Source organism: Solea solea, chromosome 10, assembly GCF_958295425.1.
Source record: "Solea solea chromosome 10, fSolSol10.1, whole genome shotgun sequence".
In the NCBI taxonomy this organism is placed as follows: Eukaryota; Metazoa; Chordata; class Actinopteri; order Pleuronectiformes; family Soleidae; genus Solea; species Solea solea.
In genome coordinates this window covers 21,084,404-21,109,586 of record NC_081143.1, presented here as the reverse complement: position 1 = coordinate 21,109,586, position 25,183 = coordinate 21,084,404, and the positions used below count along the sequence as shown (strand labels likewise).

The 25,183-nt window shown below is 38.2% G+C and overlaps 1 protein-coding gene across 6 annotated transcripts; it reads left to right on the top strand.

Annotated features, from left to right (window-relative positions):
• The first annotated feature begins 421 nt into the window (after positions 1-421).
• Positions 422-21,202, top strand: LOC131466539 (complement C3-like). Of its 6 annotated transcripts, none has more exons than XM_058639830.1 (44): positions 422-860; positions 1,397-1,470; positions 2,375-2,570; positions 2,984-3,146; positions 3,326-3,420; positions 4,026-4,114; positions 4,543-4,625; positions 4,726-4,813; positions 5,135-5,237; positions 6,611-6,731; positions 6,824-6,939; positions 7,073-7,219; positions 8,245-8,344; positions 8,459-8,550; positions 8,634-8,825; positions 8,948-9,094; positions 9,266-9,395; positions 9,789-9,836; positions 10,039-10,236; positions 10,319-10,442; positions 10,538-10,626; positions 10,998-11,137; positions 11,555-11,767; positions 12,876-12,933; positions 13,040-13,129; positions 13,318-13,521; positions 13,866-13,941; positions 14,078-14,237; positions 14,355-14,450; positions 14,782-14,932; positions 15,187-15,272; positions 15,566-15,643; positions 15,742-15,897; positions 15,997-16,059; positions 16,153-16,234; positions 16,318-16,366; positions 17,277-17,367; positions 17,478-17,567; positions 18,155-18,257; positions 18,373-18,462; positions 19,576-19,668; positions 19,773-19,856; positions 20,072-20,207; positions 20,692-21,202. In XM_058639830.1, the coding sequence occupies exons 1-44, from the start codon at positions 858-860 to the stop codon at positions 20,810-20,812; spliced, it is 4,908 nt and encodes a 1,635-aa protein (XP_058495813.1). In that variant the 5' UTR covers positions 422-857; the 3' UTR covers positions 20,813-21,202. The 6 variants fall into 6 exon arrangements, with proteins under 6 accessions (XP_058495813.1, XP_058495810.1, XP_058495809.1 ...); XM_058639827.1 differs by having other exon boundaries at positions 430-860; positions 12,876-12,939; XM_058639826.1 differs by having other exon boundaries at positions 430-860; positions 4,708-4,813.
• Positions 21,203-25,183: the final 3,981 nt, after the last annotated feature.

Sequence of the window (25,183 nt, the reverse complement as noted above, 5' to 3'; positions counted from 1 at the left end):
CAGGAATACTTTGTGAAATACAAAACCAGTCACAGTTTTTACAGACTTGTTTACAGACAGTTATTTTAATTTTAAACTGAGAAGACCTGCAATATATATATATATGTATGTATGTATGTATGTATGTATATATATATATATATATAGTTTGTTTTTCCCAGAAAGAAAACTGTATAACATTTTATTAATTGATGTTATTAAAATGCTTTATAACAGGGTGTCAACAAGGATGATGTTTTGTCTGACAGATAAATAGAATGAAAGATAAATAGCTTTGCCTGCTAGAAAGTTCTACAATTGTTAATGTTTTATTTATTTTAACTTTGAATTTTAGATTTATATTAAAATTGCAAGGTCATTGTATCTGTATTTAAATATAATATGTAAATATTAGATATGTAGAGTAGTATATATTTGTACAAGTTATATAGTTATTTATAGTAGTACATATATATTATATATACTACTCTACAATGCTGTAATATCTATTTTCCACATTGTATTGTATATTTTAATAGAAATTAATTAATAAATGAAGTTAAATATTTAAAATGTGAAAATAATAACTATATATGCATTTATTAAAAGTATTTCATATGTTCATTTATCAACAGACAGACACCAGTTGAACTGCTCAAACGTTTATATCTGTGTTTCTCTGGGTGGTGCGCTATGGAAATATTGGATGAGCTATATTGGAAATATTGGCTTTTATCAAGTGGAAGATGAAAGGATTGGGAGGACATCATTGAGTGCATCATCAAAATAACACATCTCCGCTAATCACTCACAACTAAGCATGTGTGTCTGATGAGAAGGTAGCTGCACCGGCTGTGGACCTGGATACACTTCACATCATGGTTCGTAACAAGTCTTTTCTGAGCTGAACTGTTTTTTAAACAAGGAAACAAAGATGTCCAATTCCAGTTTCTGCTTCATACTGTACTACAAAAATGACTCGGCCTACATACATACATTTTAACCTACGTGCATCCCTGGATACTTTAACAGTCAGTGGTTTCCTCTGAAAGAAACACATGCACTACAATTAAATTCTGCCAAAAAAAACACATTTGCTTTGATATAAAATTACATAAGATTATACTTTACCTTGACGGTGAACAAAACTTGCATCCTTCTCCCAGACATTTTATTTAACATCAATTAAATGTTAAATTTTCTTCTCTAAAGCACAAGATAAACTAAAGGGTTGTATGGGTTCTTTCTGGAAAAAAACTAAACCCCCCCCCAAAACATTTTAGCACTGTTATGTTGTTGTTTTACAAAGCATTCCTGACAATTGAACATCGTCTCATTGTTTTTCTATTTACACTTTTTTTGATGTCATGATTGTACACCATGTTTCTGTTCATTTCACGGACATTTTTTTTTACAGTGTGGGACTCCGCTGTGGCTGCTGGCCTCTCTGGCCTTTGCATGTGTGACTTCTCTGGTTGACGGCTCTCCACTGTGAGTAGATCTGCCAAGTTCAAATGTGTAGCCTGTCTAATTCAGGTGTTGTCACGGCCTCCCTTTGACAATTCGGACATGGCTCAATAGGAGACCGAGCATAGATGGACGCCACAAGTTGTACCCAATTGTAATTAGTTTTAAGTCACAAAAACTCATTATTTCAAAACAAATTGAGCAAAAGAAGAGGTTTGGAGATCCCGGAAAAACGTAACAAAAAGGTGGGTAGCGTCCATCTAGACCAGTGGTCCCCTACCCCCGGGCCGCGGACAGGTACCGGTCCATGGGTCAATTGGTGCCGCACAGAAAGAAAACATAACTTACATTATTTCCGTTTTATTTATTATGAGATTCTGAACAATGTTTTATTTTGAAAAATTACCGGATTCTCTCCCCCACATCTGTCTATGACTCACTCTTGACACATGTCAAGATGCTTGCCTCGGTCACATGTCACGGTCGAAGAAGATCAACTGCTGGAGATCGCAAAATGGCGGCATTACTTCTGAGTGTAGAGGGACGTGGCGTCTGACGCCATCATGTCGCTACCAGGCCTCAACGAAGAACTGGATAGAGTGCTGATAGTCCCCCCCTTCTTTAAATAGCCACAGATGTATTGTATTCCTTATTTAAGCAGCTTAATTACAGAACAGGACATGACAAAAATAGGTTAGGAAAAAAACTACTTTTTAACAATTTCAAATTTTTTCATTCTGTTTTTAAACCAGACTTGATATTTGCCCAGAATTATAATAGTATTGACCAGAAGTGATATTTCTGTCACGACTGGTCAAACTCAAACACAGACTAAGATAACATGCTTACAATGAGAAAAAGTGTCAGCACCCTTAACATTACATGGTGCAGTCTGACAAGAGTATTTGTCTTTTCCTGGTCTCTGTAGGAAGGTGATGTCTGCCCCAAACGTGTTGCGTGTGGGAACAACAGAGAACATCTTTGTGGAGTGTCAAGACTGTACAGGGGGAGACATACAGGTTTACATCAACGTGATGAACCATCCAACCAAGGCCAGGGTGCTGGTGACCACATCTGTGACCCTTAACAGTAGAAATCACTTCCAGGCATTCGGACAAATAAAGGTTAATGGAACACTATTCTTTCATTTCCAATCACGAGTGTTAGAGTGTGTTGTTTGTATTATTATTATTCCTCATCAGTAAAATTTCACTGCCCATGGTGTATATTATATCGTATATTAACCCTATTATTACTACTTACTATGAACCTTACACTTAAATATTATTATTATTATTATTATTATTATTATTAATAATAATAATAACAGTAATTGTTTTTATTTTATATCTTTATTTCAAGAGTTTTGTTTTTATCTTATTTAAGTGCTTACACTGTTTATATTTTGTATTTGTCACTTGTTTAGCTCTGACCATTTTGCTGCTGTAAAAAATGAATTTCCCCGGTGTGGGATCACTAAAGTCTAATCATATACACCTGTCCTGCTCCTCATTACTGATTCCTCTGCTGCCTTCAGATCCCCGCTGAAGAGTTTAGCAGGGATGCCACCATGAAGCAGTATGTCTACCTGCAATCTCAGTTTCCTGACGACCTGCTGGAGAAAGTCGTCCTTGTGTCCTTCCAGTCCGGCTACATCTTCATCCAGACTGACAAGAGCCTCTACACCCCCGGCAGTAAAGGTGGGTTCAGTTCAACATCGGTGCTAAACAACACACACACATCTCTGTGACAGTAGTCCACATATGATAGTTCATCAGAACACACTGTGTATCACTGTGTGGATTTATTCATGACAATTTCTAACACTCTGCATTTTTAAAGGGAATCAGTCTAATCAGCCTCTTTCTCTTCCTGTCAGTTCTTTACAGGATGTTTGCAGTGACACCTCGTATGGAGCCCATTGAGAGTGATGGAAACAATCTTAAGGATTCTTCCATTGACATTGAGATTATGGTATTGCATTCGCTATATTAAGCACAAAATAGAAAGTATATCAGCATTTACCTACTTTCTTCATTGTAAGCAAAATGTATAGATTCAGGACCACATGTTCTTTAAAAAGTTCCTTCTATTGTTACAGCCATCACTGACTGTAAAATTAAATGGTCGATGGCAGGAGGCACCAACCTTTTTTAAACTCGGTGCTACCTGAAGGGTGCAGAATTTTATCCATTTTTACCAGTTAAATTATGAACATTGCCTTCAATAGTGTACATTTAGGGCACAAGCACAAAACCAGAGGCCGGAATGGAAGTGAGCCCAAATTGTTTTATGAAGTGATCATTTGTCTTTGAAAAGTGTACAGGTTTCTAATTTGAAATTTACATTTGTCATTTGAAAATCTGAAAAGCAAACGTAATTTGGAAATCAAATGACATGATCATAGTTAATGTAGTCACACACACACACACACATTCATTCAGAATTACTTTACTCTTCAGCTGCAGACATGTATCAACATTTGTAAAATAGCCAAGTGACAGTCATTGAGTTGATGACAACCAGGGATGATGTGGCACTGTTGAACTTTGTTTTTTGTTTGTTTTGTTTGTTTTTAGACTCCTGACGACATAACTTTACCTGTTGGTTTAATCTCTCCATCATCGGGGATCTACTTTGGTGTTTTCCAACTTGAAAAAATTGTCAGGTTAGTTTTATTTAGTTTTATCATTTACAAAAGGTCGATACCACTCTCATAACATCTCATAAAAATGTTATAAGATCCAGGGGATAATTAGCATAGCTTCACATGGACATTGGTAACGGGAGGAAACAGCCTGACACTGTTGGCTGTTGCCAAGAGACATAAAAAAGGCTAGTCCAGCACACTGTGCAGTAAAAACTATCCATTGATCCTTATCATAAATATAAAAGATACACAATCTTAACTAACTTGTGTGATATAGCTATATGTGTATTATAATTTATCTTTAGTTGGTATTGTTAGAAATACAGTCTAAAGAGAAATGTTAGTTGGGATTTGGAGACACACATGACACGAGTAACTGTGTGTGTGTGCGCGTGTGTGCACGTGTGTGTGTGTGTGTGTGTGTGTGTGCGTGCGTGCGTGCACAGTCCTGGAGTCTGGAAAGTGGTGGCCAAATTCCACAAGAACCCACAGCAGAGCTACACTGCAGAGTTTGAGGTCAAGGAATATGGTGCGTCCCTTTTACCTGAAATTTACCTTTGAACTCATGATGTAAGTATTTATTTACTTTCTGGTGTTGGACACATATTAAGTTTCATTTAGATTTCCAGTGCTGCCGAGTTTTGAGGTGAAGTTGATGCCTGTGAGCTCCTTCTTCTATAAGGACAGTCCAGAGCTCACTGTCAACATCAAAGCTACGTACGTATATGTGTGTGTGTGTGTATAAGTGTGTGTGTATGTATATATATGTGTATATGTGTATATATATATATATATTTGTGTATGTGTATATATGTATATATATACACACACATATGTATATATATGTGTGTATATATGTGTATGTATATATGTGTGTGTATATATGTGTGTATATGTATGTATATGTATATATGTGTGTGTATATATATATATATATATATATATATATATATAAGCTGAGTGAAAGAGAAAATAATGTTATTGTGTTGCTGCTTTTGTCTGACTTTCATTGAAACTGCATGTTTCTTGTGGTTTCAGGTATCTGTCTGGTGAAGATGTGTCGGGCACAGCACAAGGGATATTTGGGGTTGTGCTTGAAGGTCAGAAGAGGAGCTTTCCAAAGTCTGTTCAGAGAGTAGCGGTGAGCACATTATATTTATTATTTGATTTAATTCTTAAAAAGAGAGATTAAAAAAAGCAACACAAACAAAAAAAAGATATGAAAACAATTCAACTATAATCTTAAATTAGTTAAGTCATCAGTTGATTGTTTACTTGCACAATCTTTCACAAAATTCATTATCTCAGCAAAAAATACTGTCAACATTTTCCATGTTGTGTTAATACCTGCATTATCTGCTTTAAGATTATTTGCAGGAAGACTAGGAGCTATATTTAAAAGAGGTTATTGAACTCATTTGCTATTTTGTTTAAATTATTAATTTCTACATTATTTTTCATTAGGTAATTTGGATTTGTTGGCTTTTATTTTATTACATGATTTATTATTCCTCATGTAACCTTGCTATTTTTATTTAATAGGTTATTTTAGTATACATCACTGCCAGGGACTCATCAATAGTTCATGTTGTGCAGTTAACTTTGACAGTTCCCCTGACATATAGCATATCTTTTAAATTCTTAGTCTTAGTCATCTGTTGTCATTTTGTATCAGTGGTGGAGTGGCTCAGTGGTGATGACCACCTGTGGTTAAATCCCCATGTGCAAAGACTTCATTGTCACAAGTTCAACTCCACCCCTGGCAGATTGTACTCAATTCCCCTGTAAGTCGCTTTGGAGAAAAGCGTCTGCTAAATGAGATGTAATGTATTATGCTTACTGTTGGCATGTTGCTTGTATGGCTGATACCTTGGCTAGTGGATCCTGTTTACAGGTGTGGCCTAGGCCTGGTAGCCTGGCAGTTGGTAGATCATCCCTGTTCAGAATCTTGTCCAGTGGACCATGTCCACTGCAGCCAGACACTATTTAGCCACAAAGCTTAGAAAAGACTGCAGTTAAATCCACAATGTAAAAGGTTACCAAGATGTTACCATATTTTCAGAGTTGTGAGGTGTTGTTCACCAGTTGGGCCATGTAGGCCGAATGAAAGCTACAACAACAGCAACAGAACTTGTTAATGGATGAATTATAGTCCATAGTATTGAATATGCATGCAGATCGAGGACAGATAAATTCCGTAATCCTTAAAGTATAAAAGTATTTCTAAGTATTATTAAAATTTAAGTTGCAGTCAAATGATCCAAGGAGTTAAATACTCAAAGGCACAGCACGTCAGCCATCTTGGACCAGTTGGGCCACATGGGTTGTAAAGTTAGGCCTTTACCTCTGAGACACAATCAGAGAGACTAAACAATTTAGGATTTTCAGTTTGCCTGTTGTCACCAACCCCACCAGTTAAATTATTTATGTATCTATATGATGATGAGAATAAATCAAAGTTGACTTTGTAGCTTACATCTAAATGTCCACTTACTCTTTTTTTTGTTGTGTTAGGTTGAAAATGGTGCTGGAGTGGTCAAACTGACGAGGGAACACATCACACAGACCTTCCAAAATATCGACAACCTTGTGGGGAGTTCCATATTTGTAGCAGTCAGTGTGCTGACAGACAGTGGTAAGAAAAACAGTCTGTGTCACATGATCATGTGTGATTTGAATTTCATTGATCAATAAGAAAATGTAAAACACATTATGTCAACTCAACAGGTAGTGAAATGGTGGAGGCAGAGTTGAGAGGCATCCAGATCGTTACATCCCCCTACACCATTCACTTCAAGAGAACGCCCAAATATTTCAAACCAGGAATGCCTATCGATGTTTCGGTAATGCATTTACTCATAATTTATAATTATTATACAATTATATATCAAAATAAATGATTTAAAGGGATCATATGATTTACAAGGACAGTTCAATATATTCTTATTATGTGGCTGTTTGTTTCTTTCATGGCAGATTGAAGTTGTGAATCCAGATGAAGCTCCAGCACAAGGTGTTGCAGTGGTGGTGAGTCCAGGTGATGTGAGGGCTTTGACTGCAGCTGATGGCCTTGCAAAGCTTCCCATCAATACAGAGGCAAGAGCATCAGATCTGAGAATCACTGTAAGTCTCTGAAACATCTTGTTTCCCCTTTTTCCCCCTTTTTCCTTTTTTTTCTCATTTAAAATGAAGTGGCACTACTTCAACATACAACTATTAAAGGGTGGGGTGGAGTGGTTCAGTAGTTAAGACCGATGCCCTGTGCGCAAAAGACTTCATGGTTGCAAGTTCAACTCCCCCCTTCGCAGGTTGTACTCAATTCCCTTGTAAGTCGCTTTGGATAAAGTTGTTCGCTAAATGACATGTAATGTAACTATTGCAACATACTTTTGAATAAAGAACGGTGCTTTTACGCCGTTTCATTTGGCTAAGTGACAGTTGTTACTTTATTTTTAATATATATATTTTTTATTATTAAATGCGCAATCTATATCTCTCCCTGTTGGCTATATGGCCGACAAAATCTTGCCAATCAAATGCAGCCAGTTGAGTGACTCCGTGCCGCGGCACCAGCTGTTAGCCGCTTGGCTGTTAGCCTGTTTACTGTGTCCGACACTGAGGTTCTGGTCTCCTGTTTCCGGGTTTCTGTTGTACACTCCAACCAATACTTTTATCGTGCCGATGTATCTGAATTGGATAATCCCAATTTATTATACTTTTAGTTTAAGGGTGATGTATTTAATTTCCCAAAGAATTAATGTATTATTGTTTTAGTTCAATGGTTATTTATTTTTATTATTTATTTATTGTTTTATTTAAAATATTATTATTTAACCTATCTTAATTTGAACAGTGCTGTTTTATATTATGTTGTGTCTATTTTGTACCATTTGTGTTGCTCTGAATATTTCAAAAATAAATCCAGAGAAACTCAGTACTTGAGTAGTCTTTTTACTGCATACTTTTTTACTTCTACTCAAGTAACTATTATCTTAAAGTAACAGTACTTTTACTTGAGTAATTGTTTTGGCTACTCTACCCACCTCTGGATGATTGACATAGATTACTTTGTCACAGTACAGATCTGGGACCTTTTATATTTCTTTACATTGCTGTGTTTGTAAACCTGTGTGTGTCTCTGATTTTAGGCAAAAACCAGTGATCCTCGTATTTCACCAGAAAGACAAGCATCAGCCACCATGGTAGCTCTTCCGTATAAAACTAAAAGCAACAGCTTCATCCACATAGGTAAATAAAATGCTGAAATACTGTAAATTCAAATGGTAAAACACATTAATCATGATAGAGTAACATGAAAATCTTTTCATTGTGCAGAACTCATCACAAAATTGTTTTTCACAGTTGTGCATACAGCAGAGGTTGAGTTAGGAGACAATCTGAGGATCTACCTCTACTTTAACAGGACGTCAAATCAAGACACTATCACATACCTGGTGAGCCACATGCTATGACCTACTGATCGTTCTGTATAAACTTGTGTTTGGGTCCATGCTGATGTTTTAATCTGTGTCCCCAGATCCTGAGCAGAGGTCAGTTGATCCAACATGGCCGTTACAGGACAAGAGGACAAGTAATAATTTCCCTGACCGTTCCCATCACCAAAGACATGCTGCCATCATTCCGCATCATAGCCTACTACCATCCAAATGACAATGAAGTGGTATCAGACTCTGTTTGGTTGGATGTCAAGGACTCCTGCATGGGCTCGGTGAGACACACAATATTGATATAGTGGAGTTAAACTAAGTAAATGAACAAGATACAATATTTCTATAAAATACAGATCAAATGTGTGTGAAACTACTAATGTTCATTTTTCTTTCCAATTAGCTGAAGTTAGAAACATCGGGACCTGCTGCGTTCTTTGAGCCTCGAAGGATGTTTGGTCTGAAGGTTACTGGAGATCCAGGAGCCACAGTTCAACTGGTGGCATTTGACAATAAGTTGAATAACCAACACCGCCTCACCCAGAAAAAGGCATTTTCTTAAATAAATTTAAAAGTTGTTCAACACAACCTTTAGGGTTCAAGGTTTACTTCAATTCAGTTTTCATCCATCATGTTAAGACATGGAGGATGAAAACTTTAACTCAAGGCCAGCAGTTTGTGGTTTGTGTGTTTGTGTGAAAATGTCTTCCACTCTGTTCAGGTGTGGGACATTGTGGAGAAATATGACACAGGCTGCACCCCTGGTGGAGGAAAGGATGGTATGAATGTGTTCTACGATGCTGGCCTGTTGTTTGAGTCCAGCACAGCTTCTGGAACTCCTTACAGACAAGGTGACACTGTTTTACTCTCAGATCTTTCGGTTTCTCCTTTTCCTCTCACGATCAAGAAATGTAACTTGTTTTGGAAAAAAATAGTTGTGGGAGTTTTGTGGTCCTCGTTCTACTGGCTAATGATGATTACTCCCCTGTGGTGTCCTCCTACTGAAATAGAATGAGAGGCACTGTTTCTTAAATATAGACTTCTTCCTCTCACCACCTTTGTGTTGAGCCGACAACAGATATCTTTAACTCTTAACAAGATTATCTGACATCTGTATTTTGAGGAGACAAAAGGCTTCAATATGAAGTTGAAACCATTCAATAAATAAGGCATGAAATTAAAGAAACAAGCGTAGTTTAACCTTACTGGGCTCTGTTCAATGTTTTGTCTTGTTGCATTTTCAGAACGAAAATGTCCAGCCCCCAGCAGGAGAAGACAAACCACCAGCTTAAGTAAGAACCACAACTGTCAATCACCAGTGATCAAATGTGCAGTCACATTAGGTTTTTTTTATTGTCTGTGGTTTGACATTTTGACTGACTTTTAACTTTGTCCTAATTCAAAGGATAAACTTATCAAAGTGGGTAAAAATAAATCATCATCATTCCTCCTATAACCCCTGTTTCTCTCCTCCACAACTCTCTTGCTTTCCAGTGATTCAGTACAACATTGTTCGACAACATGTATGTTGTCTTGATGGCATGAGGGAAACCAAGCTTTCATACACCTATGAGAGACGCAGTGAGTACATCTCTGATGGTGCAGAATGTGTTCAGGCCTTCGTGCACTGTTGCAATGAGATGACACACCAGCGAGCTGAGAATAAAGAGGACCAACTCCAAGTGGCTCGCAGTAAGAGATGGGTGACAAGGAAGGGGTTGGATATCCATGATTGAAACAAACACAATATTAAACCTTTTTGATGTCTCTCTAGGTGAGGTTGAAGACGACAGTTACATGGACAGCAATGAGATAGTGTCTCGCACTCAGTTCCCTGAAAGTTGGCTGTGGTGGACAGACATCGATCTGCCCTCTTGTCCTCAACACACACCCAACTGGTGAAGCACCACACACACACACACACACACACACACACACACACACATCCTCACTCATGACACCACTAAAATGCCAACTTTTTTTTCTGTTTCAGTGCAACCTCATCATTGATGAAAAACTTTCCTTTACCAGACTCAATGACAACCTGGCAGTTCATTGGCATCAGTCTGTCAAGAACCCACGGTGAGCACTCAGTGAATATCGGTTGTTTCACTTGTATCCATAGACCGTATATCAACATGGACGTAGTTTTCTGGTCACAAACCAAATTCCCATTGTAAAGCCTTAAGATTCATGTTTTGACCACCGCCATGACAGTTTTTGAAACTGAAATCAATAAGTGTGGTGTAGGCAAATTTCCCATAGACTTCCATTGAAGTTTAGTTCTTTTTGCAGCTAGTGGATTTGTCTCTGTTGGTTTACTGCTACTTCCTTCTTACTTCACTGTTCAATCTGGAAGACAAACTTACATTTTTATATACAATCTATGCAATCTTTGCACCTAACTAATCACAGATTTCTCTCATCACTTGCTTCTCCTCCTCTTCTTGAAGGAATCTGTGTCAGTGAGCCGTTAGAAGTGATTGTCAGGAAGGACTTCTTCATTGACCTTAGACTGCCCAACTCTGCTGTCCGTGGAGAGCAGCTAGAAATTAAGGCAATCCTCCACAACTACACCCCCGATCTTATCACTGTAAGTCTGTGACTATGATATTTTTCTCAGTATGTTTGTGATCAAAAAGTAAAAAAAAGGTTATCTATACTCTCTAATAACACTGTATGCGAACATTATATTATATTGTATTGTATATGTCCAAAGCATTGTAATCCCCCCACAGGTGTACACACAGAATCCCACCCTTTGTCAGGTCTGATTGTATTTCTTGACAGAGCATTGAATGAAGAAGACAGCATACATAGACACCAAAATCACCAAAACGTTACTCATTGCAGCTTTAAATTAGCTGTAGCTGTAAGATTGTTATTGTTATATGTTATTTTATTGATGATGAATTATAGAACCTGAAACAGTATTTGCAGCTGATTCACTTTGTGGTGTCTCCTCATCTGTGATCATATGCTCATAACCTCTCTCCATCTCTCTCCCAAGGTGCGTGTGGATCTGGTTGAGACGGAGCATGTGTGCAGGGCAGCGTCTAAACATTCACTATATTGTCAGAAGGTCAGAGTCGGGCCCCTGAGTACACGATCAGTTCCCTTCATCATTATACCAATGACGTACGGACAATTCAGCATTGAGGTCAAAGCAGTCGTGAAGGACTCGCCGCTCAGTGATGGAGTCATGAAGATGCTGCGGGTGATGGTAAGAGAAACAGACGCCATATTCAAACTACAACGGCGTGTTGAAATGTTCTTTAACATTAACAGACAATTTTATCAGATGTGTTGTGTTTGTACACACGTGTAAGAGTCGATGGTCGTATCCAACACCTCTTTATACAACAGCAAAATAATTTGTTGTTCATGTTGTCAAGTTTGGCCACACGGTGAAGTAGTGGTTAGCTCTATTGCCTTGCAGCAAAAAGACCTACATGGAGTTTGCATGTTCCCCTTATGTTTGTTTTGGTTTTTCTCTGGTTTATACCCACAGTCCAAAAACATGCAATATGGGGATAAGGCAAATTGGGCACTCAAAATTGTGAATGAGTGATGGAGTCAATGGTTGTTTGTCTCTACGTGTTTGCCTTACGATGCAAGAACTGTAATTGAGAAAAAAGGAATTAATAAGGATATTTTTATGAATATTTTACAATACATCTGTTTAAAAACACTATCTACAACAGTCCCATATTAAAACATTGCACAAGTGTGGTTGCCAAATTTTCCAAAATACAAAGCAGCACTTTAACACCGGACGCGGCGCAAATTTTATTTTATTTATTATATTACGTGTGTGTGTTGACACTCTGAGCTGTACGACACTTTATCTCTTGTGGAAACGTCTGCAGGGAAGACTGTTGTCTTGTGTGGTTTCACAAAACCATACGGAGCCAGACACTTTGGTTGATGGTGAAAAGAAATGCCCATTTCTCCTGTTTAAAATCACGACAAAAGACATGACAAATTGCGTTGATGTGAACACAGCATTAAAGTACCACAAGGTGTGTTATTATATCAGTGGCAGTGGGTGGCGCAAAAGACCAAAACAAAAGAGAGAACTGACTGACTGACTGACATTATTTTGTGATTATATGGGCTGCACCATTGTTATCTCTAACACCTATTCATTTGATGTTTTCTAAATGTCTGATGACACATTATGGTCATTTTGTCTTATTTAATCAATTTCCTTACATATAGCACCTTTATAGAAACGAGGCATATTTTGTTTCGCTACAGACCAACATATACAGAAAAGAATAAACTTAAAAATAGTTGTGATTATAATGTTTGTGTTGTTGTTTTTCCAGCCTGAAGGTGTACTAATTAAGTCTGTACAGACTATAATTCTAGACCCTACACACAAAGGTACCGGTGAGTCATACATTGAATGCTTTCACTTTATAGTCATTTTATGTTGTGATTGACTTAAAATGACTCCCCCACCCCCCAAACTTTACGTTTCTTCCTCCAGGAGATAAACAAGAAGTCATCCTCAATAGTGGTATTCCAAAGAAAGACTGGGTTCCTAACACACCTACAAGCACACAGATCTCTGTGACAGGTGGGATATCACATTCTGCATTTTAAATGTTACAGACTTACACGGTCAAATCAATGTGCATTGTTTTTTAATACAGTATTGATTTACTGAGGAGATGACCAGCTCACTGGTTTTAGGGGACATTGTATTTGTTACTTTTTTTCCTGTTGATTGATAGTGTTTTGATTTGTCTGGTTATGCATGTGCAGGGAGTGAAGTTGGTCCATTGGTGGAGAATGTGATTAGTGGGAAATCATTGGGTTCATTGATCAGGCAGCCAAGCGGCTGTGGAGAGCAGAACCTGGCCCGCATGAGTCTACCTGTCATCACAACCATGTATTTGGACAAAACTAACCAGTGGGAAACTGTGGGCTTTCAGAAACGAAATGAAGCCCTCCAGCATATCAAGACTGGTGAGATCACAAAGAAGATGTTTATTTTATTCCTCTCTGTGGCTGAAATTGTGTCAAAACAAACAGTGTAACAAACTACTCCTGTACAGATCGAGAGAGCTGCAATGATGACACTGACACTAATTGAATTTGACAACGAGACACGTACTCAAACATCTTCTGCCTTTTAAACTAACAAAACCATCAGACATCAGACAAATATGCTCTAATCAAAGAAAAAAATATTCAGGGCTCCTTCAATGAAAGAGTCAGCTGAAAAGGACTCCTCCAACTGACATAAATGTATGATGCATGGACTGAATGGCACTTGGTAAAAATAAAATGTGTGTTTTGTTTGCATCCAGGCTACAAGAATGAGCTCGCCTTCCAGAAACAAGATGGATCTTTTGCAGTGTGGACCAGGACTAAAAGTAGCACCTGGTGAGACGTTCAAATATAAATGAGCTGATATGTAAATGTTTCCACATCCTCGTCTATCTCTGACTGTGTGAGCATGGGTGTATTTTTCATGTGTTTAATGTAAGTTAACAGTCATCCACTCTCCTCTCTCTCAAAGGCTCACAGCTTATGTGGTCAAGGTGTTTGCCATGTCCTACAACCTGGTGGAAATGCAGAAGAATGTGATCTGTGACGCTGTCAAGTTTCTGATTCTCAATGCACAGCAACCTGATGGCATGTTCAGAGAAGTCGGAAGGGTGATCCACAGAGAGATGATTGTGCGTGAACTCATTCCAGTGACATCATCTATGACAAAAAGCTCATTGAGATGAAAAAAGATTATGTCACACTTTTCAATTCAAATTGAAACATTTTCTGTGTGCATGTGTGTGCAGAGTGATATGCGAGGCTCAGATTCAGATGCCTCCATGACGGCCTTCTGCCTCATCGCCATGCAGGAGTCACGCCAGCTATGTGCTGACACAGTTAGTGTGAGTACCTCACCTGCATGCATTGTATTACACCACTGTGATCACATACTCACTCCACATAAGTGATGGACCAAGCAGAGATTATTTGTTTTTCACCTAATGCACATAAAACAAAGGCAATAAGATATAAATTAAAGCTTGACTGACCTGCTGTTCACTTTTCACATTTGAGGAGCAGCCATTTGTTTGTTGTGTTGTTTAGTTGTGTTTTTGTTCAAGTGCCTGCCTCTCACCGCGCCCCCCATGTTTGCACTGCTTACTTGTTTATCTGTTCTCCTGTCACACTCAGTCCTCCCATCATTTCTTTGTTTCTTGTTTTCCTGATGTCCAGAGTCTGCCTGGAAGTATTGACAAAGCCGTGGCCTACCTGGAGAAGCGTTTGCCCAGACTCACCAACCCATATGCTGTAGCCATGTCATCATACGCTCTGGCCAACCAAGACAAACTGAACAGAGAGATCCTGTACAAGTTTGCTTCCCCAGGTGCAGTTACAGTTCTCCAATACAAGAGAAAAAATATTCTATGGTTCACACAATTTTTTTTCAGAAATATTAACCTCTATTAAAACAGTTTTTGACACTATTTTAATTGTCATAATATCTAAATTGGCCTTTAAAATCTGAGCGCTCATGTCTGCAGGTCAGAATGTGAGATGTAATATTCCATATCAGATGACATTCGGCACAAGTTCTACCCCATAATAAAACAACGTTCTTTGCCTGTGTTTTTCTTACAGAGTTGTCCCACTGGAATGTTCCTAAAGGACGTGTTTATACATTAGAGGCCACAGCTTATGCTCTTCTTGCTCTGGTCAAAGCCAAGGTGAGTCTTGGGAAGTTCACTCGGGGCCCAGGAGAATCTATTTCTTTAATATCCTTCCATATGTTTAAATTAGTGACTTTATCAGTGTAAAGTTATATTTTCCCAAACTTACTGATCTTTAATTCAAGCGCCACCTCTCATTTTGTTTAACATGTGCTTTCTTGAATATAAAGTATTCTTTACAATACTTTATATTAATTAAACATTATTCTCTTTGGTTAATTTGGTTAATTTACTACTGCAGACCTTTATATGGTGTGTTTCAAACCTTTTCTCACCTTCTGTTAATAAAGGCCTTTGAAGATGCTAGACCTATTGTGAGATGGTTCAACAAACAGCAGAAGGATGGTGGAGGCTATGGCTCAACTCAGGTAACAGGACATCCCAACTTGACCTCTAGCTCTTTTTTTTCTTACAAAACTACAAAACAGGTCAATGGACGTTTTATTACTGTTGTTTTTCTGTCCAGGCTACGATGATAGTGTACCAGGCTGTAGCAGAATACTGGGCTAATGCTAAAGAACCAGAGTATGATCTGAACGTGGACATCCATTTGCCTGGCAGGGCCAAGCCAAAGAAGATCAACTTCAACAGGAACAACCACCACACGACCAGAACATCAAAAGTGAGCGTGCACGCTCTGTCACACACTCTGTCAGTGGTTGTCATCAATCCTGTTTTTCTGATCATCTGGTTTCTTTTGTTTTTATTTTGCTCCTCACAGTTCAATGATATAAACCAGGATGTTAAAGTGACTGCGACAGGAACTGGAGAAGCAACACTGAAGGTAAATAAAGCATGTTTCTGTTTTCAGTCATTTATGAATACATTCTATTAAGCACATGCCATAAAACAATGCATTTTGTTCCTGTGTTAACAGATGGTGTCACTGTATTACGCTCTGCCGATGGAAAAAGAGAGTGACTGTCAGAAGTTTGACTTGTCAGTGGAGCTCATCCCAGGTCATTTTATGCCCTCTGCTATTTGAAAATGATTCTGTGCCATGACAAAAATTACATGCTCATCTGGTTTCTTGCTTTTCCAGAGAAAATGGATGAGGATGAGGCGATATACAAACTGAGAATAGAAGTTTTGTAAGTATGGCTCAGAAATGATGCTGGTTTAAAAGGTCCAGTGTGAAACATTTAAGAGGGCTCATTGACAAAAGTTCATATATTACCCATCAGTATAAAATCACCTTTTTGCAGCCTTAGAAAAAGCCTTTTATATGTACTTAGGGCAAAGGCCTTGCTTTATGTTTTAGTTTCAACAGCAGCCCATAATTTCACATTTTGGAGTGAGAGATTGGTTAAACAGTTGTGAATGACTTCTCCCACATAAAGCCAATACATAACCTAACTACAAAAAAAGAAAGAAAAAACATTTAACATTAAGCAGTTGTCGTATGACTCGGCTCTACTCAGTTTGGAATCAGAAAAGTTGTTTTCCATTACTGTAGTATCTCCTCAACGTGGGCAGGGTCATCATAGCACAGCTGCATGAAACGCCTGTGACATCGTTTTATACACACAAACTAGTGACTTGTAAAGCAGTTGTTTTCCGTGTACTGAATCATTAGAATCATTTAATTCAAAAGATGAATTCAGTACTTCCTCAGACTCTGTCACTGAACTAAAATACAGCTGAACAGTTTGTGATTCTGCTCATGATCGCCAGCTTTCAGCAGTGCTATCACTTCTGTTAAATATTGAGATTTTAGAAATGTCCTTGCTAAATGTTGGAGATTAACACGTTTTCAGTGAAGAGTCGAGTTGAGCTGAGTCATGCTAAAACTGTACAATGAAGCGCACCAAAGAAATGAGAGCGTTGTGAATGAGTGTGTACATTCTTTGTGGTATTCATCAGCCACAGTAGTTTCCTGATGTGACTCGGATGTCAGTAATTCTTACACACTGGACCTTTAATGCTTTATTACTTCACGTCTTTCTCAACACGATTGTGTTCTTCATATTTTTCAATTAAATGTGTCCATTTATTGCACAGATATAAGGACAAGGATCACGATGCAACTATGTCAATCTTGGATATTGGCTTACTAACCGGCTTCACTGTCAACACAAATGACCTGGACTTAGTAAGATTTTTACACACACACACTCACTTACAATTCAAAGGTCAATGAACATGAAAAAACAAGATGTTCATGGCTTTCAAAGGTCTCTGACTCTGTATGCTTGTGTCTAGTTGGCCAAAGGACGCGCCCGTACCATTGCAAAATATGAGATGGACACAGTTCTGTCAGAGAGAGGTTCACTGATCATCTACCTGGACAAGGTAAGACATTAGACAATAGGAGTGAAAAAATAGAAAAAGCAATACAAAATGTAATTAAGATTATTAAAAATCAATGTGTTTTGCAATCCAGGGTTTTAAAAGACATTTTTCAATTTTATTTGAACATTTGTACCGTGTCAGAATCTCTCGGCATTGCATTATTATTTAAATGAGTAGGCAAAGCTAAGAAACACTTATTTTCTACTTGGCTTCTTTGTATTTTTTTTTATTATTATTATTAGCAGGGGCAGTTAAATATAGCAGTTAACTTAAATGTACAAATTCCAAACTGCTGTCCAATTCAGTTCAGCTAAATATCAGACTGATTGACCGTCACGTGATGTGCATTGATTTTGGAAATATCTTCCATGGGTTATTGTCTTAAGAAAATGTATCATTCAAATTAGGTTTGAGGAAAATAAGGTTGTAATTATTGATACTAGTGACTTACTATACTTGTAGAATCACAATAAATCACAATGGCAACTTTTAAATTGAATCAGCACCCGAGTATTGTGATAAAAGCATATTGTCCCAGACCTCTCAGACAACCTCACTTCTCATCTTTGCTTTACATTTCTCCACAGGTTTCTCACACACGATCAGATGAGATCACTTTTAGGATCCACCAGACTCTGAAAGTGGGCGTCATGCAACCAGCGGCTGTGTCTGTCTATGAATATTATGACCGTAAGCCTTAAAGACACTTGGATAGATCTGGATAGAGAGTACATAGACAGATTAGCAGTGTTAACAGTGTTGGATTGAATGCACATTTCATCAATGGGTGTCTTTATCGTTGCAGAAACACAATGTGTGAAATTCTACCATCCAGAGAGGAAAGCTGGGCAGCTGCTGAGGCTCTGTAGAGATGGAGAATGCACATGTGCTGAAGGTAAACACTATAGTGTCTCTCTGAAGATGCAGCTGAAAGTACTGAAGGAACTCATAATAACTACTAATATCATGCTTCATTAAAGAACTGATCATTCTGCCGTTTACAACGTCACCTCCTCATCCTCTAAATACTCGCCCTCAGAAACACTAGACACTGTCATGATCTCCACTTCCACGGTCACACACACGATGTCCAGATCTACATTCCTACCAAATCAGTCACCTCTGCCACACACTCCACTAGGAGGATAGGTTTTTCACATTTTGGTCAGTAGTAAAGCTCTGACAATGCCACCCTGTAGATGTTAACCCCCAAAGAAAGTATTTCATCTGCAGATGAAAAAGATCAAAACTACCTACATAAGGGCACAAAGGTTTATTATACCAAGGCAAGGAACCAGAGACGTGGTTCCATCCAACAATAATCTTTATTCCAATTGAACATGTAAAATTAAAACGCCATATAATAACTATAATAGGAGTAGGAATCTGTAGGGCAGAGGCTTACCAGTGGTGAGGAGGGCTAAGGAGGGAGGAGATCCAGAGGGAGTCACCCTCATTCACAACATGTACACTCACATTCACACACATGCCAGAACGCGGCACACAAGATGGAGGGCAGACTGTATATTTCTCACCTTTTCTCCCACTGTCAGCAACTGCCCTCTCTCTCTCACCCCACACATCCACAGCGTAGGTTTAGTCTTTGTCAATAACCTCTAATCATTCATGAAAAGTCCTAAATAAACTACACAACGCCGCAGCATGCCTCCTCACTCACATCCACTCTTGTGATCATTTCATTACACACACTGGCTCTCTGTACCATATCATATTCAATTCCAAATCATTCTTCTCACCTATAAAGCCCCCCATAATCAGGGCCCCCTCATGCCTCTTCAACATGCTCCACCAACATTGCACAGCGCTGAACCTGGAGTGACAGAGACTTTTCCATCGCTGTCTCCTCCCTCTGAAATCCTGATGCTGATTCACACCAATTTAAACACCCATTCACACAATCATACAGTGCATCTACAGTATGAGACACATTAGCATGTACTTATGTTATTGTTTGTATCTTTCCTGTGCGTCTGCTGTTTATTTCCAGAGAACTGCAGCATGCAGAAGAAGGGTAAAATCAGCACTGAGGTGCGCACAGCTAAATTCACTGAGACTTCACCCACCAGCAAAATAGTTTTTGGTAAGACTGAGTGTGAATGATCTGCATTATTTTAACTATAAATGACCAGAATGTTTGTATAAGAAGAGGTTCATAATCATCATCTGCCACTTATCTGTCCTCAGCTTACAAAGTGAGACTGGAAGAATTCATCGATGGTTTGACTGCTGATATTTACACAATGCAGATAATGGAAGTGATCAAAGACGGTGGGTGTGAACAGCCTCAAATGTATCACATTATACATGAGGGGTTTAAATCCCCTCATCTTCTTCTTGGCTAAAAGTAAAGCCATTTTCAACTTATCCTTTTGAATCCATTTGGGAGATATGGGAAAATGATAATCATGTTTTACACTAATGCTTAAGATGTGTGTTTGATCCAGAATTCTCTTCTTTCTCTTCTGGTGTATTTAAAAAAACAGGAACTCATGATGTTGGTCCTCTGGGTAAACTACGCAAATTCCTCAGTTACCCTCACTGCAGGGAGGCTGTAGATCTGGTTAAAGGCAAAACGTATCTCATCATGGGCACATCAGAGGATATTCACAAGGACCAACCGTAAGTTTTTTGTGTGATCAAATGTGTTCTTTATACTCCTGTTCTATCAATGAGTGTCATACTAAACAAACTGTGGTGGTTAGAGCTTGTGTCAGCCGGCAACATTATCATGCTGCACACCAGATGTGATTTGGATGACTACAAACACCAATAAGGGCCCACAACACGTTTCAGAAGTCAATTATATTGCTCTGTAGTTTGATGGTATAAATGCTTCTTGCCTCTGCCCAACCCTGTGCTGCTGCTGTATACACAGGTGCAGCATATACACATTAAATGCCACATTAAACTTTTTTAATGTAAAAAAAAAAAAAGAGTAAATGACATCAACAAAAATCTCCTGAATCTTTAAGTCTATACGTGTTGCTACAAATATTTTTCTTCATATATTCTTTTGTTTGTTTATTTTTTTTGTGGGAGGACTTCCCACTGTCTTCTTACAGTGTGCATACCAGCATCCATGTGATTGCTTCTCTCCCCACAGGGATCAGTATGTGCTCAGCGAGGGAACCTGGATCGAGTACTGGCCCACAGACGCAGAGTGTGGAACAGATGAACACAGGCCAACATGTTTGGGCCTGGAGGGGTTGGTCGCCGTGTATTAGTAGAGCAACTCCAGAAAAGGAACTTTCCTTTTCTCCTTTTTTTTTGTATTTTAGCATTTTTTATCATGCAACTCTTATAAGATCAAGGTTCAATGTGTCTTCATTATCCCTGAGGGGAAATTTGGGTTACAGCTAGCATTCCCATATTTACACATATGACATATAAAATAATTAGTACCACATCACAAGTAACAATATTAAACACAACAATAGAACAAGTGTGATATTTGATTCACTATTAAAGAGACTGATTGCCTGGCAATTTTACTGCACACTTTCACAATGCCCCTTAGGCATTTTTTGTTTACTTAAAAGAAGGTGACCCTTTAAAGAAAGTAATGTAAGAGATTGAAACGCTGTGACACTGTGGAATAAACAATAAAGTCTTCATCTAAATGTCTGCATCACTTTTTTTTGTTATTTAGATGAATGCACATTATTTAAACTTATCACTACTGTGTGGGGGACAGAAATGTTCACTTTTGTTGGTAGTGATTCACTGTTTGATTAATGTATAGCACTATTTCAGAATTGATATTGTTATATTTATATATTATACTGTGTGATATTAACACTGCACTTTATCCACCTGATGCTGCAGCATAAAACCAACAACAGTGAACCTGCAGGAGCTCAATGCACTTCTAGAATCTTCTAGAGTTTCTGACAAATATAATCACTTTAAAAAACACTTCAAAATCGTCCTGAAAGATTCTCAGCTTCTCTGGATAATAAACACCAAGAAACTCATGACAAACAATCAACCTTAAAATTTAATTTGTCTTTTCATGACAGGTCTGAAATTTGGAATTTAAAATAATTGTGGGACAAGGACAGTTTATTATGATATTAAGTGCTTTGATACATGTCACAAGGAATGTTGTTTTATATGTAGGTTTATATAAAGCAGTTGTAGTACTATTAACATGCCATAAGTGATTCAGAAATGTCCTGTCTAAACCTGTAACTTGACTATCTGCTCTTGGTCTCTCTTCTTTCTGTCCCCCACCTCTCCTCTGTCCCCCATTTTTTCCCTTTCACCCCAACCAGCTGAAGCAAATGGACACCCATTTTTCAGTCTGGTTCTGTCAGATATTTCTTCATGTTAATACAGCCAATGAAATGATGCCAGTGGGCCTGTACTGCCCAGAGTGTCCTAGAGCACCTGCCTCAAGGTGAACCCCTGGAGTCAATACTTAGCCAAAGTTGAAATTGGGAGTCTATGCAAAGCAGTATATATTTATTTCTGGTGTCCAGTTTCCATTCATGGAGTGTGAGTGTATAACGAGAAAGGAAGTGTCCATCCTTTCCCCAATGTTCATTGTTAATTGATGCTCGTTAAGTATATTTCTTAGCATGATATGTTTATGTGTGTGTTTTAGTTTTGTGTCTGATAATAAGTGAGTTAATGTTGTGCTGTTTGGACCACAGCATTGCTAGTGTTGTGTGCGTACATCGGATAAAATCCTTTTAAATGCATGTGTGAAGTTTCCATTGTGTAGTTTTCTGCTTTGGCCACAAGATGGTGCCATTGCATTGTATAACCTAGGGAGATTACCTTCCTTGCTGTAGTTTCTGTTGATATGTGGATATTGATGTCTAAGAATATTTGTTTGTTTTTCTTTCCTTTTCTTTGACTGAGGAATGATAAGCCTAATGGTGAGTTTGTGTTGTTAGACTGCTGTCACTCCTGAGCAGATATAAACATGCTGGACTAAACATGACTCCTTCATTCCTGCATTCTGACAGATGCACTGTTTTGTTTAGTGCAAAAACCTCAACGATCCAGTGCTTTCTACTTTCTCCTCATAGTCTCTGTCCACAGGTCACTGAAGTGAAACTGACCCAGCCTTGACTCCTGCCAGTCATTGAGACATCAACGACCAATACTCTCCTAGAAGGAAGACTGAAGTGTCAGAATCCTCCTCTTCTAACTCCTCCTTGAAACCCTCAGCGTCACCATCATCACAGAGGAAAAAATGAAAGAAAGAAAAAAATAATAAAACAGCATGAATTGTGAGAATAAAGTCAGAATTCTGAGGAGTGCCCGAATACTCTTCTGTATACTGTGGATAACAGACATGAAGGTACTTTCTGTTAGCAGATTTGAACATTATAGTTCTCTTGATATTGTGCTTATAGATACCGTCTGTATATATATTTTTAAGAATATTTGTGTCATCATGAATTGCTGTTCCATTAAAACTATTTTGCCAGCTTACTTTGTTGCAGAGTTACGTAGGTCAAGGTTAAATTACACAATCTCTCATGACTGTTTTAATGTGGCACAGAGTGAGTGGAGGACAAGTCTCGTATTCATTGGCACTTCTGTTAGACACAGGGTGTTCCAGTGTGATGTTGCTGTGTGCTCGTGAATGGAAACACTTGCCAGTCAGCTTTTCTCCCTTCTTAGTAACAAAAAAAAATGATGCTTCTCTTTTTTTCCCCCTTAAGACCAACATCAAGATCAACTTCTCATACTGTAAAAAAAAAAAAAGGTTTCACAAAATTCCCCATACATTTGAGGCAGAAAGAGCTTTTATAGCAAAATGTGTGACTGTGACATTATAATGACCAGTGATTATCTTGTATTTCTTGTATTTAGACGGTGGAGATGATTTTGATGACCCCTTGTTGCTGAGATTTTGATTATCAGGTGAGATGATGATGGAGTCTCTGGATTCAGTGACAAAGAGATGTTAACAGTTTGGAATGCTCCCTCATTCTGCCTTAGAGTTACGGTATATGACTCCCGAGCTTAGCAAAAATGTTACAGATCACGATGTCCGGCTCCTTCCTCCGCTGATACCTAGAGACAACCTTGGGGAGGACTGTATTCCACTGTGTTATCTTTCCTTTCCCTCAGCAGATGAAGGAGCAACAATGACACAAGAAAGAACACTCAGAGAACTTACGTGAGCCAAGGTTGCACAAAGGCCTTATTGTAAGACAATGTGATTTGTGAGTAACAGCTGGTCTATAATGAGTTTTTAGCTTTTTCTCTATGAATGTGTAAGTTGCTAATATATGTATAGAATGCCAATAAATGAAGTTTTCCCTTACACACCTAGGGCGTAAATCCACAACTGCACCGCTCATTTTTCCACAAACACAATTTTTTTTTTTTATAGGTCTGATGTTTTGCCAGTGCTGTTGTAAAGTGTGTATTTTACAAAGTGAAAGCTCATAAAAGAGTATATTTCCATGTATTATATGCATATGTTTCATGTGAATCATCAGACCAACCCATTTATGAGTGTACAGACAGAGTGAGGCCTCAACTCCACCTGTGGCAACCTAGGAAGTGAAAATGAAGGATTTTCAAGAAACCAGTCTTTTCAAATCAACCAAACTACTCAAGATCCACTTCAGGTCAGGCTTTCATCACTTTGATGGTCAAGTATTATGTGACTTTACACCAGACACTAATCAATTGTTCTTCGATTTATTATTTCAGGGCTAGTACATGGCTGCCACTCAGGTATACGTTACTACGCTTGGGCTCTTAAACATCTTTACTGATAATTCTGTGCATAGTTCTTACATATACAAAAACAAGGAAACCCAAGAGGAGGAAAACAGAAAATGACCCACTTGGCTGAATGACCTGCATTTTACAATGGCAATGGTTTTTGAAAGCAATATCAACCTCTGAGTCAATGGTTTGGGAGTTTTCTTGTTTCCCAAGATGCTTAATTACTATCAAACAGCCTGTGAAGAGCCCTAATGTCAGCATGCTAATTTGGGTTTCTTTGGGTTTCTTATTCCAGCATTTATCAATACAGATTTCTTGAGTTGGTTTGTTGATGTTGCTGTTTTATGGTAGTTGGCACCCTTTAATGTTGCATTATTGCCTTCTTATTGTATTCTCCCCCTTATTTATTTATGTCATGTCGCAACTATAACGTACAAATAATTCAGCTGCCAGGTGTTAAAGTAGATCCAAGTTTTAGCATCTTTATACAAGCTCTGAGTATGTCTCAGAGGTCACATGAAGATTTTGACAAATCACTTTTAAAGCTCTTGAAGGCCTAGCGCCTCGTCATATCTTCCTTACTTACACCTTTATTTAAAGTTGAGCCTTTTTTGGGGTTATTGGAATATTTATAGTAGTATTTTTATTATGATTTCAATTGCAGTCTTAAAATCCAACAAAAAAATAAAAAATAAAGTCAGAATTCTGAGGAGTGCCCTAATACATGTGTCATTATGAATTGCTGTTCGGTTAAAAACATTTTGCCAGCTTACTTTGTTGCAGAGTTACGTAGGTCAAGGTTAAATTACACAATCTCCCTTCTCCTCCTAAGTGGGCTTTATTCTTGATAAATATGTGAACGTGATTGGGGCAAGGTCCATCATTAAACTATAGTA

What these genes read in the sequence shown, in the direction of transcription:
- LOC131466539 (XM_058639825.1), top strand. An exon ending in AGTCTGTTCAGAGAGTAGCG is followed by an intron (nt 5,238 to 6,610) that starts GTGAGCACATTA and finishes TTGTTGTGTTAG; the next exon opens with GTTGAAAATGGTGCTGGAGT. An exon ending in CATCAGATCTGAGAATCACT is followed by an intron (nt 7,220 to 8,244) that starts GTAAGTCTCTGA and finishes CTCTGATTTTAG; the next exon opens with GCAAAAACCAGTGATCCTCG.